Genomic DNA, 15079 nt, shown 5'->3' with positions numbered 1-15079 from the left:
CTGATAGGTTGGCGCTGTGTGATGTAACGGTCAGTCTGGGCACTTCTGCGTCTGATTGGCTGGTGTAGTATAGCGCGCTGTGAATGGTCCGTGCATTCCTGGGCTAGTTCCTGCTGTTCTGGGTTTCTGTGCATTTAGAGTGAATCTCTCAGACAGGCAGAATGGCGGTGATCGCTCCGCTGCTCGCTCTGGTGTATGCGGCGCCCGGACTATGGCGCTGGGTGTCGCAGCCCTACTACCTGCTCTCTGCACTGCTGTCAGCCTCCTTCCTCCTGATCCGTAAGGTTCCTCCTCTGTGCACTGCGCTGCCGAGCCAGCGGGAGGATGGCAACCCCTGTGACTTTGACTGGGTGAGTATACTGCAGGTGCTCAAGGGCACAGGGTACGATAGTGTGCCGGGCTGATCCCACACCTGTGCCCCTCTCGTTATAGCCTGGTACGTGGCCACACCGGGAGACGTTGCTCCGGTAGTGTGATTGGTTTCTCACGTCTGTACCTAAGGTTGTGGTGGCCGCTCGTATTCCCTGGCATGTCAATGTGTGGTCTCTGGGGGTCTCGCCCTGTAGGCCCCTGATCAGCGTCCTCCACTGCAGCTCAGAGACTGTGCCTGGCACCGCTGCCCCGCCACCGCTGGTACGAGCTGTAGTACCAGGCACTGCTGTCCCGCCACCGCTGGTACGAGCTGTAGTACCAGGCACTGCTGTCGCATCTCCACTGGTACGAGCTGTAGTGCCAGGCACCGCTGCTGGTACGAGCTGTAGTGCCAGACACCGCTGCCCCGCCACCGCTGGTACGAGCTGTAGTGCCATGCACCGCTGCCCCGCTGCTGGTACGAGCTGTAGTGCCATGCACCGCTGCCCCGCTGCTGGTACGAGCTGTAGTGCCAGGCACCGCTGCCCCGCTGCTGGTACGAGCTGTAGTGCCAGACACCGCTGCCCCGCCACCGCTGGTATGAGCTGTAGTACCAGGCACCGCTGCCCCCCTGCTGGTACGAGCTGTAGTGCCAGGCACCGCTGCCCCCCTGCTGGTACGAGCTGTAGTGCCAGGCACCGCTGCCCCCCTGCTGGTACGAGCTGTAGTGCCAGGCACCGCTGCCCCCCTGCTGGCACGAGCTGTAGTACCAGGCACTGCTGTCGCATCTCCACTGGTACGAGCTGTAGTGCCAGGCACCGCTGCCCCGCTGCTGGTACGAGCTGTAGTGCCAGGCACCGCTGCCCCGCTGCTGGTACGAGCTGTAGTGCCAGACACCGCTGCCCCGCCACCGCTGGTACGAGCTGTAGTGCCAGGCACCGCTGCCCCCCTGCTGGTACGAGCTGTAGTGCCAGGCACCGCTGCCCCCCTGCTGGTACGAGCTGTAGTGCCAGGCACCGCTGCCCCCCTGCTGGTACGAGCTGTAGTGCCAGGCACCGCTGCCCCCCTGCTGGTACGAGCTGTAGTGCCAGGCACCGCTGCCCCCCTGCTGGTACGAGCTGTAGTGCCAGGCACCGCTGCCCCCCTGCTGGTACGAGCTGTAGTGCCAGGCACCGCTGCCCCCCTGCTGGTACGAGCTGTAGTGCCATGCACCGCTGCCCCCCTGCTGGTACGAGCTGTAGTGCCATGCACCGCTGCCCCCCTGCTGGTACGAGCTGTAGTGCCATGCACCGCTGCCCCCCTGCTGGTACGAGCTGTAGTGCCAGACTCCGCTGCCCCCCTGCTGGTACGAGCTGTAGTGCCAGACTCCGCTGCCCCCCTGCTGGTACGAGCTGTAGTGCCAGACTCCGCTGCCCCCCTGCTGGTACGAGCTGTAGTGCCAGACTCCGCTGCCCCCCTGCTGGTACGAGCTGTAGTGCCAGACTCCGCTGCCCCCCTGCTGGTACGAGCTGTAGTGCCAGACTCCGCTGCCCCCCTGCTGGTACGAGCTGTAGTGCCAGACTCCGCTGCCCCCCTGCTGGTACGAGCTGTAGTGCCAGACTCCGCTGCCCCCCTGCTGGTACGAGCTGTAGTGCCAGACTCCGCTGCCCCCCTGCTGGTACGAGCTGTAGTGCCAGACTCCGCTGCCCCCCTGCTGGTACGAGCTGTAGTGCCAGACTCCGCTGCCCCCCTGCTGGTACGAGCTGTAGTGCCAGACTCCGCTGCCCCCCTGCTGGTACGAGCTGTAGTGCCAGACTCCGCTGCCCCCCTGCTGGTACGAGCTGTAGTGCCAGACTCCGCTGCCCCCCTGCTGGTACGAGCTGTAGTGCCAGACTCCGCTGCCCCCCTGCTGGTACGAGCTGTAGTGCCAGACTCCGCTGCCCCCCTGCTGGTACGAGCTGTAGTGCCAGACTCCGCTGCCCCCCTGCTGGTACGAGCTGTAGTGCCAGACTCCGCTGCCCCCCTGCTGGTACGAGCTGTAGTGCCAGACTCCGCTGCCCCCCTGCTGGTACGAGCTGTAGTGCCAGACTCCGCTGCCCCCCTGCTGGTACGAGCTGTAGTGCCAGACTCCGCTGCCCCCCTGCTGGTACGAGCTGTAGTGCCAGACTCCGCTGCCCCCCTGCTGGTACGAGCTGTAGTGCCAGGCCCCGCCGCTGGTACGAGCTGTAGTGCCAGGCCCCGCCGCTGGTACGAGCTGTAGTGCCTGGCCCCGCCGCTGGTACGAGCTGTAGTGCCTGGCCCCGCCGCTGGTACGAGCTGTAGTGCCTGGCCCCGCCGCTGGTACGAGCTGTAGTGCCTGGCCCCGCCGCTGGTACGAGCTGTAGTGCCTGGCCCCGCCGCTGGTACGAGCTGTAGTGCCTGGCCCCGCCGCTGGTACGAGCTGTAGTGCCTGGCCCCGCCGCTGGTACGAGCTGTAGTGCCTGGCCCCGCCGCTGGTACGAGCTGTAGTGCCTGGCCCCGCCGCTGGTACGAGCTGTAGTGCCTGGCCCCGCCGCTGGTACGAGCTGTAGTGCCTGGCCCCGCCGCTGGTACGAGCTGTAGTGCCTGGCCCCGCCGCTGGTACGAGCTGTAGTGCCTGGCCCCGCCGCTGGTACGAGCTGTAGTGCCTGGCCCCGCCGCTGGTACGAGCTGTAGTGCCTGGCCCCGCCGCTGGTACGAGCTGTAGTGCCTGGCCCCGCCGCTGGTACGAGCTGTAGTGCCTGGCCCCGCCGCTGGTACGAGCTGTAGTGCCTGGCCCTGCTACCGCCACTTGTATGAGCTGTAGTGCCATGCACCGCTGTCCCGCCGCCGTCACTTGTGCGAGCTGTAGTGTCAGGCACCGCTGTCTCATGGCCACTTGTACAAGTTGTCGAGCAAGGTACCGCTGACCCGCCGCCACTTGTACAAGCTGTAGTAACAAGTGCCGCTTGCATGAACTGGTATGCCAGGTGCTGCTGTCTAATTGCCGCTTGTATGAGCTGTCGTGCCAGGCACCGCTGCCCTGCCACCGCTTGTATGAGCTGTGGTGCCAGGCACCGCTGCCCCGCCGCCGCTTGTACAAGCTGTAGTAACAAGTACCGCTGCCGCTTGCATGAACTGGTATGCCAGGTGCTGCTGTCTAATTGCCGCTTGTACGAGCTGTGGTGCCAGGCACCGCTGCCCTGCCGCTGCTTGTACGAGCTGTGGTGCCAGGCACCGCTGCCCCGCCGCCGCTTGTACGAGCTGTAGTAACAAGTACCGCTGCCGCTTGCATGAACTGGTATGCCAGGTGCTGCTGTCTAATTGCCGCTTGTATGAGCTGTGGTGCCAGGCACCACTGCCCTGCCGCCGCTTGTATGAGCTGTGGTGCCAGGCACCGCTGCCCCGCCGCCGCTTGTACGAGCTGTAGTAACAAGTACCGCTGCCGCTTGCATGAACTGGTGTGCCAGGTGCTGCTGTCTAATTGCCGCTTGTACGAGCTGTGGTGCCAGGCACCACTGCCCTGCCGCCGCTTGTATGAGCTGTGGTGCCAGGCACCGCTGCCCCGCCGCCGCTTGTACGAGCTGTAGCGCTTGGCACAGCTGGCTCATTGCCTTTTTTTTTTTTTTTCTTTTTTTTTTTTCCCTCCCCAGAGAGAAGTGGAGATCTTGATGTTTCTCAGCGCCATCGTCATGATGAAGAACAGGCGGAGTAGTAAGTCCTGAATGTTGTCCACATAATGTTTGAAACCCGATTGGAGCTAATGTCGCCATTTTGCTATAAATTGCAGCTATTTCATATCACCATGGAGCTCTAAGCTACATGGGAAACCATAACTCCTGGAGCATTGGCGCGGAAGAGACGAGCCCTCATCTTTCCAGTTTACAGAAAGTGCCCCTTCTTGTTTTACCTCTTTCACCTTTTCACCATGTTTTTTTCTGAAGAATGCAAATAGCAGGAGGACAGGGGCTCCAGTGCCATCAATTGGGGGTAGCAATGCTAACAGTCAATAGCGACCTGTCACGGGTTCCTTCTCCGATACCACACAATCAACAGAGCGAGGGAATTGTGAGCAATCCCAAGACCTTTATTACAGGCAAAATTAGAAGGTCCATAAACAATCCACCACACTGAGGATACAATATTCCAGAACAAGAATGTAGTCCAGTAACAGGATAAAATGTCCAGGGAGACGAGCTTCCAAAACTCTAGAACCAGAGGATAAAATGGGTCCTTCTCTCTGAGGTGCAGTCTTTACACGATCCTCTCCACACAGGAACTGACCTGTCCAGCTCCTGTCCTCCCCACCCCCTTCCTTGTGTCCAGAGGTAGTCAAACAGGTTGGGGCAGTTTGCAGGCCTCCCAGAGGAGAACAAGGGAGCCTTGGCGACTAAGGAACTACAGGGGGTCATCAAGAGACAGATACAGTCAGGCTATAGACATACAAGGCAACAAGAAAAACACTATGAAAATAAGTGAAATAGAAATATACACAAAATGATATCCACATAGCCTATCACACCATCACAACCCAATAAAGGGCCTTGTCACATGACTTATTATACAGGGTCAATACTGACTTATAGGATTGCTATACATAATACGTGGGACTAGATTTGCAGTCCTTTCTCCGTGAAAAGGCGATTTGTACATTTATATTCTTAGGTTAGCACTGCATGGCCTATAAGTCTCCTTACACCTGCTTTGCAATCTCCATAAGGAGAAACTATTTTTTTTAAACATCTGATGTGTAAGTGATATTTCAGACACATGAGGACCTGACTGCTGTTCTCCTCAGCTGTGACTGATCTGGGGTGGCGCTGGTTGTGATGCCGTATTGTGAGTGTCTGAACCCATTTCTTTCTTTCAGTCACCATTGAACAACACATCGGGAATATCTTTATGTTCAGCAAGGTGGCCAACACAATTCTGTTCTTCCGCTTGGATATCCGTATGGGCCTATTGTATGTCACCCTGTGCCTAGGTGAGTCCTAAAGACCTATTGTAAAATGTGCAGGCCCTCGTGTAGTCCCCAAAATTAACTCGTAAAAGGACGCTGTAATCTAATATATAAAGCTCAAGTGTGTGTGTGTGTGTGTGTGTGTGTGTGTGTCCGGGATTGGCATCCGCACCGTCGCAGCTACAGCCACAAAAATTTGGCACAGTCACACGTCTGGACCCCGAAAGCGTCCTAGGCTATGTTGTGAGGCGAAATTTTAACCCCGCGCGTTCCAATTCACCAAACAATTTAGCCCCTATCTACATAATGGGGGAAAAAGTGTGTGTATCAAGCCCCGCCCCTCATTATGATGTCATAATGGTTGACTATGGGATGGAGGATGTGTGATGGGTATATGGGCACGGGACTATGGGATGGAGGATGTGTGATGGGTATATGGGCACGGGACTATGGGATGGAGGATATGTATGATGGGTATATGGGCATGGGACTATGGGATGGAGGATGTGTGATGGGTATATGGGCACTCGACTATGGGATGGAGGATATGTATGATGGGCACGGGCCTATGGGATCGTGGATATGTATGCTGGGTATATGGGCATGGGCCTATGGGATGGAGGATATGTATGATGGGTATATGGGCACGGGCCTATGGGATGGAGGCTATGAGATGAAGGATGTGTGATGGGTATATGGGCACGGGACTATGGGATGGAGGATGTATGATGGGTATATGTGCACGGGACTATGGGATGGTGAATATGTATGATGGGTATATGGGCATGGGACTATGAGATGGAAAACGTGTGATGAGTATATGGGCACTCGACTGGGATGGAGGATATGTATGATGGGTATATGGGCACGGGCCTATGGAATGGTGGATATGTATGGTGGGTATATGGGCACGGGCCTATGGGATCGTGGATATGTATGATGGGTATATGGGCACGGGACTATGGGATGGAGGATAATTATAATTTGCTATAACTAACCACAGTTAGTTACTATACCCGGGCAGCGCCGGGCTCTTCAGCTAGTTATTCTTAAATGTGAACTGTTGTCACTGTTTTCCTCCGCAGTCTTCCTGATGACGTGTAAGCCTCCGCTCTATCTGGGCCCTGAGCATATCAAATATTTCAGTGACAAAACAATCGAGGTAACTGCCCCGGGGGCTTTCATTACCAGGGGTTATTTGGGAAATATAAATGGCACAGACTGCTTGACGAAAAAAAAGTCGTCTCGAACATGTCATCTTCTACCTTTTCTTTGCAGGAGGAGATGCAGTCGGATCGACGCGTTTCATGGATTGTGGAATATTTTGCTAACTGGTCATCTGAATGTCAGTCATTTGCCCCCATTTATGCTGAACTGTCGCTAAAGTATGTCCTTGTTCCACTCTGACGTGCACTGTAACACACACGTGTTTTCTCCCAAACCGATCATTCTCATTCCTGCCTACAGATATAACTGTGCCAGACTGAAGTTTGGTAAAGTGGATATAGGAAGATATCCAGACGTCAGCACTAGGTAAGAATGGCTGCCCCTGGAACTTCTGCCTATTGGGGCTTCCACATCTGGACGGTGCCGCTGTTATTCCTGAAGTGCTGCGTCCCACCATTCACACAATGTATGCGTTACAGGTACAACGTCAGCACCTCTCCGCTGTCCAAGCAACTTCCCACGCTTATCTTGTTTCAAGGTGGCAAGGAGATCTTACGGCGACCACAGGTGGATAAAAAGGGCCGTGCGGTGTCTTGGAGCTTCTCTCAGGTAGCTTTCTTTGTAAGAGCACAAGCGTGAATGGAACCATGTGTAATCTTGCCTATCTTGTCTCAGCTGTACACCCCCCCCCCCCCCCCCATTTTTTTTCTCTATCCGTGAGGGGGTGGGGGATATTGGCTATATGCAATGTCACAGTGGCTATAATGGGTCCATGGCACACAGAAGCCCAAAGTCAGAATCGGAACCAGTAATGGAAAGCTTTACATCTCTTCTGTATTTTGGAAACACGCCTATGAATGAGGGCTGTGGGTTCAGGGCAGGAGACCCCTGGTCAGGCTCGGGGATTATTACCACAGACTGGAAAAATATGACCGCTAAATGGTTGTGTCCTAAATGTCTATTAATTCATGTTTGGTACCTACCATGTGTCACCCATATTGGCTCTGGGGAAGACTCAAGTGCAGCTCTTTGTCTGGAGGAGTCAAGTAATAAATCGGTGTCCTCATACTACTGGACAGCGGCTGGTCCTCTGGTGAAGACGTCCCATGTGGGTATAGACTGCATCTAAATTTTTTTTTTTTTTTTTTTCCTCCTTGTACATCAGGAAAATGTTATTAGAGAGTTCAACCTGAATGAGCTGTACCAGCAAGCGAAGAAAACCTATAAGAACCAAGATGAGGCAGAGGCAAAGGAAAATCCCCCAACTGAAAGCAAGAAGGATCAGTAACTTTGGGGCCGCTGCTCGTGTTCCCCCATCCTCTAATGTAAATAGAATAGAACTACCACTCCATTAATGATTTTCAGTTCTTCATTCAACCTCATCAAGGCGTTTTTTTTTAATGAATGTATAGTAAGAGGCAGCCCAGGGGCCTATGATGTCTCCATCTTTGTCGGTTCTTCCTCCGCTGTTGCACTAATTCTGCTCATTCTTACCAACAACTTCAAGACTCCGCCTCTGCCGGCCATTGTGTACGATGTGACGTCTGCTCAAGACCAGAAGAGTCATGTAATCCAAACCATGGACATTGCCAATTATCCCGTGAGAGCCTATAATAAAGGGTTCCTCTCTAACCATTTCCAAAGTCTCTCTGTATATTCTCCTGAGCGTCATTAATGGCTTATCTCAGATGAGGAGATTGGTCTGCTTTCTCCTGAACTAATGCCACTCTTATGTTGTTACCTGTAATGGTAGAAAACCACCCTTATGTATGGCCATTTTTCTAGTTTCCAGTTCCCTGCCTGTGACCCTCCTGAAGGGCTAAGGATGTCAGCAGTGTTTTCCGTGTATGGTATTGTCCTTGAATAATGGCTGTTCTGCAGTATACGGCAGCAGCCACTACATTGGATGGAGCTATGGATTGTAGCTGTGTTCATATCCGGATGGTCCTCATAAAAGCTAATGGGTAGGTTGCCAGACCCCTATAGATTCAACACTGACGACAGGTCATCAATATCTTGTAACCAGCCAGATTTTTTTCAACTCCCAAGACACATACATTGAGCAGGTCAGGGTGTGTGAATTAGGTGGTATCTTGGGCCACACGCTGGCCATGTTAATTAGCATATGCCTGTAACAGCAGAAATCTGAGAAAGTGTCATGGAATTTTTACTATATATTGAACTGATGTAATCTTTTAGTACATGGAATAAGTGATCAAACAATGGCAGGTTTAAGTCCCCTATGGGGAGGAAACAAAATGGGGAAAATAATTTTTTTAAGGGGTTAATGCTTATATCTCATCACATGAGGGCAGAGGTGATGAGGCTTTTATTGTTGGGGAAGGTATTATAACAAAAATAAAACCTGAATTCTAATCCAAAAGTGGTACCATGCTCAAGTTCTTGTAGATGTCTAGCACTTTACACTTAGGTGCCTTCATGCAGAACTGCAATAAAATGGGATTGGTTTAAAAAATAAAAAAAAAAAAGTCGTCCTTGCAGCTAAAATGTTGTACACAGGCTGGCCCTGGAGGCACACAACTGCTCCACAAATAAAAGTGGAAGATGTACAGAGGTCGTTGAGATTGTGTCAAGTTGTATACTCATAGGCGTAAGTAGAGCACCAGATGACAGTAACACCTGAAGTCACAGTATGGGAAGTGGCTTACAATGTGATAAGTGACTGTATAGCTACACATTCCTGCACAGGAAGACAAGGATTCCTTTACACCTTCAACCAGAAACAGCATGTCATCCTACTCCCAAATGTTGCACCTACAGCTTTAGTCCTGTTGTCAACAGAAAGCCCTAAAAAAGCTACTGTCAAGCTTTGAAATTATCTATTTTCCACGGGAAAGGGGATAGCTATCCTACTGTTGGGACCCCAACCAATTCAGAGAACATGGGCGCTGAAGAGCCCTGGGTGAATTAGGTGGTGATTGATCGTGCACAGTGAAAATCCATTCATTCTTAATGGGACCACCAGAGACGGTAGAGTGCTGTGCTTGGCTGGTCTTTGGCACTCTAAGAATGAATGGAGGAGGGGTAGTGCATATGACCATCCCTCAGTTCAAAGCTGCGGTTCTTTGGATCAGTGGGGGTCCCAGCGGTCAGCCCCACAGCAAACCAAAAATTATCCTGTTGATAGTGGATAACTTTCAAACGTAGGCGTTCCCCCTATAAAGCCAACATACACATTAGACTGTCAGCTGACCCCCGCTGATCTCTATTGGTTCTGTCAACAGTCTAGTGTGGACTGGGGTCCCAATATTTTACTTTGGAAGTGATGAGGATCTGTTAAGGTACTGTCACACTTAGCGATGTACCAGCGATCCCGACCAGCGATATGACGCAGTCAGGATCGCTGGTACATCGCTAAGTGGTCGCTAGTGAGCTGCCACACAGGCAGATCTCACCAGCGACATCGCTGGGGACGGGGGTCGCTACTTACCTGTCAGACTAGGCGATCCTGACGTCCTCTAGCCCGGCTCGTTGCTCGTCTCTCCACAGGAAGCTGACGACAAGAAACGGTCCAGGACGTTCTCGCACGATCAGCGATAACAGCGGGGGAGCGGTCGGAGGTAAGTATCACACAGCGATATCGCTATAACATCACACGTTATAGCGATATTGCTAGTGATATCGCTTAGTGTGACAGGCCCTTTAGTCCAGTTTTAGACTACCAACCTTTTGTTTGCTGGAGATAAGCTGCCATTAGAGAGGGGTATGGGAAGATAGCTGCAGAACAAAGGACAGTTGTCTATTGTGTATGGGGAGTGTAGGGATGTGACTCGTTTAGGTGCAGCGGGAGACAAACATGAGGCATGTTCCTTTAAAATTTCACCAGGTTTATTACTCCATAAACCAGAGACAGCATAACACTGAAATGTAACCTTCACTTCAGGCAAAGGAACAGAAAGGTCCGTGGCTTCAGACTCGGACTGAGAGTCTCAGCACATGCTGGGAGCTGTAGTCCTCCCCATATACACTCTCTGTAGTGTCCCACCTGGACACATGGAAGTCTGTCCACACTCAGACAGACTCACTCCACTCTCTCACATGTGCCAAACACCTCAATTACATAGCCCTGTAACCACACCCAAAGGGGATCACATGGCTATGACATCACCAAAGGTTGTATAGACACACAGGCTTCCCTGATACAGTGTAACAGAAAGATCAGCAGTACCTCTGCTGATCAATACACCCTGGAGCCTGCATCCCAAGGCCACCCACCTTGAGACCCACAATGGTCATTTAGGACCCTGCTCCTGTTACCACACTGAAAGTGCCTGTACACCCGTCCTGGGACACCCACACAGCGCCCCCTAGCCGACACAGTGGTAACTACACCACATACCTCCCCCCTCTGTTCAAACTTGTGGGGTTGAACACATGACATCACCCAGGTATCTTGAGACCTGGCACCCATGTCACCTTGCCCTACAAGTCGAGAGGACCATCTCCGTCTGTTTCGGTAGTCAAACTGCCTCATATTCACGTTAGGCCTCCCCCGCCCCCAGCGGTCAGTATCTCGGCCTTGGGCTTTGGCCTTCCCGTCAACGTCCGTCAGTGTGATCAGACACTCTTTAGTCTCCACCTGTTTGCAGTGCGCTCCGACACCCGACCTTTCTCTCACCGGCCGGCTCTCCCAGTTCACACTGTCATGAGTCCCACGTCCAGCTGGGCCAACTGGCTGGTCTGAGTCTGACCCTCTGTCACTATGTCCACCACCGGGTCTCGTGCCTATGTTACTACGATTAGAACGGCCACTTGCGGACTCTCGACGTTCTTGCCTTCGACTACCTGTCCTTTCATTCCTTGGAGGATCCCTTCGGGTCCTTACACCTTGGGTTGGAGGTGGACGCCACCTGACGTTCTCTATCTGCTCATTCATCTGCAGTCGATCCTGTCTTAGCTGCTCAATCTCCTTCAGGTACGCTACCCGATATTCCAGGAGCATGCGAAGCTTCCCAATGCTTTCCACCGAACCAACCACAATGACAGGAACCATGTCATCTTCAATAACGACTTGGATTTCACCAGCAGGTGGGATCCTCACTCTCTTCACACAGGATCGATTCACCATCTCCTGCATCACCTTTCCAAGTCTGCCAACGACTTTCCCCACCAGATTTCTGGGTACCGGAATTATGTCTTCCACAAAGCCCAGCCGACTTTGTGCTTCCCTTGCAAGCTCCAGACGTCGAGCGGCTTTCCTATTACGCTCCACGAGCATCTGTTTCGTGCGGAGACATTGTAGGTGCATCTCCTTCAGGACAGCCACCCTTCTCTCTGTGTCTTCCGTTTCTGCCAGTATCACCAACTGGTCTGTTTCTGGTGCCCAGCTCACACTATAGGCCTTTACTGCCTTTTTAAAAGTCTCATGCACACCTTCGCTGGCACACGCTTCTCGCACGTCTTCGGGTACCTCCATCACGCACTTGAAGGTCATGGACTTGCTCTCATCCTGGACAGATGGCTCTGGGTTCCCCACGGACACTTCCCTCAAGGTATCTGCCAAGACCGGGTGACTCTTGTGCAGCTCTTGGTTCACCATCTTCCTGAGATTTACAGTCTTCAGGACCCTTTTCCAAGATGGGCTTTGGCAGTTCTGCCTTGCTATCAGTCGGGCACGGCCGCTGTACGTCTTCACCCATCCACTTCTTCTGCAGAAGACCTTTTACTACTCCACTGAGTTCTTGCAGAACTTTATCTCGCTCCTCTGCCAGGTAGCGATGCTGATCCTCTCTCCTGAGAATCTCCTGTTGATGCTTCTCTTGGGCCTCTCTGAGCACCTCCATATCTTCCAACAGGGTCTTGTTCATGGTTTTACATGCTGACAGGTGACCTCTGAGCTCAGAGACTTCCTTCTCCAGCTCATCCACTCTGTGCTCAGCTGCTTGCCTTAGGACTCTTTCCCGTTCGACATGTTCTGTTACAGTCTCCTTTATCAGCTGTATCTCATGATCTTGTTCTCTTTTGGCCAGCACGTGTCTCACCACTACCTCTTTAATTATATCATCAAAGGGTACCACTGGGTCAGTCACACCAGTCGAGTGAACCCTCCAGTTACCGTCCAGCACCAATGTGTCTAGTCCAGTAGTCTCATCGCCCAGCCCACCATCTGTCTTATCACGAGACGTCAGGTCCGTCAGTTGGGCAGATGTACTTCTTCCTCTGGTCAGTTCTACCTCTGACCTGTCCATGTCAGGAGCCGTCACTGTCTCAGTGTCCGCTGGCCCCACAGTCGAAGCATCTCCATCATCCGACCAAATGTCATCAAACAAAAGAAAGTCCCGGCCCCTCTCCCAGGCATAGACTAAGTCCCGTGGTATCCCTCTACCTTGGCACTCACCACCTTTGGTCCCCTCAAACACTACTGTGTCTACTGCGTAGTTCACCGTGACCCCGTGTTTACAGCGAACCCTGACGTTTTTCTCGGTCAGAGAGAAAACGAGAGGCGTTCCTGTCAGAGTCACCTGACTCTCTGAGTCCAGCCGACCAAAGGCTCCTTCCCGGTGCAGCATCACTGTACACATCTGTGGCCCGTCATTACTACCTGGAAAGGATATTCCACATTCTGAAAAAGACCTGCACATACACTGCGGTACTCCAGACGTACCTACTGAGTCACCTAGTGCTGTCACTTCTTCAAACTTGGCCCCTTTCTGGACCACCACCCTGCTTTGGGTTGCCACTCCAATTTGGGTCACCGCCCCCTTTTGGGACTCCACCCCCTTTTGGGTTACCACTCCAATTTGGGTCACCTCCCCCTTTTGTGACTCCACCCCTTTTTGGGTTACCACTCTAATTTGGGTCACCGCCCCCTTTTGGGACTCCACCCCTTTTTTGGTTACCACTCCCTTTTGGGTCACCGCCCCCTTTTGGGATTTTCCCATGTCCGTTCTGCAGAACTTCTTATGCCACAGTTCACACAGTACAGTTTGTCTCTCACGATACCACACAAGTCTTTGCTGGCACCACCACAGCTCCTGCTGTCACTGATCACCGGCACCTCCGGCTGCTGTTCACACACATACACAGCGGCTGGTATCACTGCAGCTCCTGCTGCGCCATCTTCGTGGACCCGCCGATCCACCGGAAGCCGCTTGTCACCTTCGTAACCCCGCCGGGTTACTGGAAGCCGCTTGTCACCCTCAAAGATAAAAAAGCCACAAAAGTGCGCCCATAGGGCCTTACCAGTGCAGGTATAATGGGTTATGCAGCAATAATACAGGGTACTCACCCTCAATAGTTGTGTAAAGCCACAACTACTGTATCCGCTTAGTCACATGCCATAAAGCTGCAGCAGGATGGTGTAGACAGACAGCGTCTGCTACCAATGCTCCCAGGGCAGATCCCTTAAAGAAAACACCAGGTCCCTGTGCTGCGAGACCTTCGTGACCCCACTGAGCCACAGCAAGCACCTTCAGGTTTTGCAGAGGAAAAGAAAAAAAAAAAGAAAAAAAAAATACATGCACAGTCTCTCACATGTCCTGTTCGTGTGCCACTCAGGACGTACCGTCTCCACCTGAGACCGTCCAACACACAGGGCACACCGGGTGCTATTCAGGGAGCCGACCCTCCTCCCAGGGTCTCCCAACACACCAGCCTCACCAGGTCCAGGGGCTCAGCGGGTGCTCTTCAGGACATCCGTCTCCGCCTGAGACTGCCCAACACACGCCTCACCAGGTCCAAGGTCATAGCACGTGTTCCAGGGATCCGATTCCTCTCCCAGAACCTCCCAACACTGACCCTCCAGGACCTTGCTCACTGACCCCTCCAGGAACACAGTCTCTCACTGACCCCAGTGCAACACAGACTCCTGTCTGTTACCTGTGTCGGCCACACAGGTTCCTGGACGCCTCTTCTCCTCAGAGGTATCCCACAAATTTTAATACAGTCACTTTCTCTGACCTCAGTCAGTATTACTCACGGTTGTCAGACCGTCTGCTCTCCTGGCTCAGAATCGCCAGCACTGCCACACGTGCTTCTGGGAGTCGCTGCCCGCAGTCTGTCACCAATTGTAGGGATGTGACTCGTTTAGGTGCAGCGGGAGACAAACATGAGGCACGTTCCTTTAAAATTTCACCAGGTTTATTACTCCATAAACCAGAGACAGCATAACACTGAAATGTAACCTTCACTTCAGGCAAAGGAACAGAAAGGTCCGTGGCTTCAGACTCGGACCGAGAGTCTCAGCACATGCTGGGAGCTGTAGTCCTCCCCATATACACTCTCTGTAGTGTCCCACCTGGACACATGGAAGTCTGTCCACACTCAGACAGACTCACTCCACTCTCTCACATGTGCCAAACACCTCAATTACATAGCCCTGTAACCACACCCAAAGGGGATCACATGGCTATGACATCACCAAAGGTTGTATAGACACACAGGCTTCCCTGATACAGTGTAACAGAAAGATCAGCAGTACCTCTGCTGATCAATACACCCTGGAGCCTGCATCCCAAGGCCACCCACCTTGAGACCCACAATGGTCATTTAGGACCCTGCTCCTGTTACCACACTGAATGTGCCTGTACACCCGTCCTGGGACACCCACACAGCGCCCCCTAGCCGACACAGTGGTAACTACACCACAGGAGTTACAGTATACTT

General features: G+C 53.0%; 1 protein-coding gene across 1 annotated transcript; it reads left to right on the top strand.

Annotated features, from left to right (window-relative positions):
* The first annotated feature begins 42 nt into the window (after positions 1-42).
* TMX2 (thioredoxin related transmembrane protein 2) lies at positions 43-8091 on the top strand. Its single transcript, XM_073588276.1, has 8 exons — positions 43-350; positions 3981-4041; positions 5198-5311; positions 6373-6449; positions 6566-6672; positions 6755-6820; positions 6934-7063; positions 7620-8091. The coding sequence occupies exons 1-8, from the start codon at positions 162-164 to the stop codon at positions 7740-7742; spliced, it is 867 nt and encodes a 288-aa protein (XP_073444377.1). The 5' UTR covers positions 43-161; the 3' UTR covers positions 7743-8091.
* Positions 8092-15079: the final 6988 nt, after the last annotated feature.

Source organism: Dendrobates tinctorius, unplaced genomic scaffold, assembly GCF_039654945.1.
Source record: "Dendrobates tinctorius isolate UK_male_01 unplaced genomic scaffold, ASM3965494v1 ptg000103l, whole genome shotgun sequence".
Lineage (NCBI taxonomy): Eukaryota > Metazoa > Chordata > Amphibia > Anura > Dendrobatidae > Dendrobates > Dendrobates tinctorius.
Note: the sequence above shows the minus strand (reverse complement) of the source record. Positions and strands in the feature narration are given on the sequence as shown.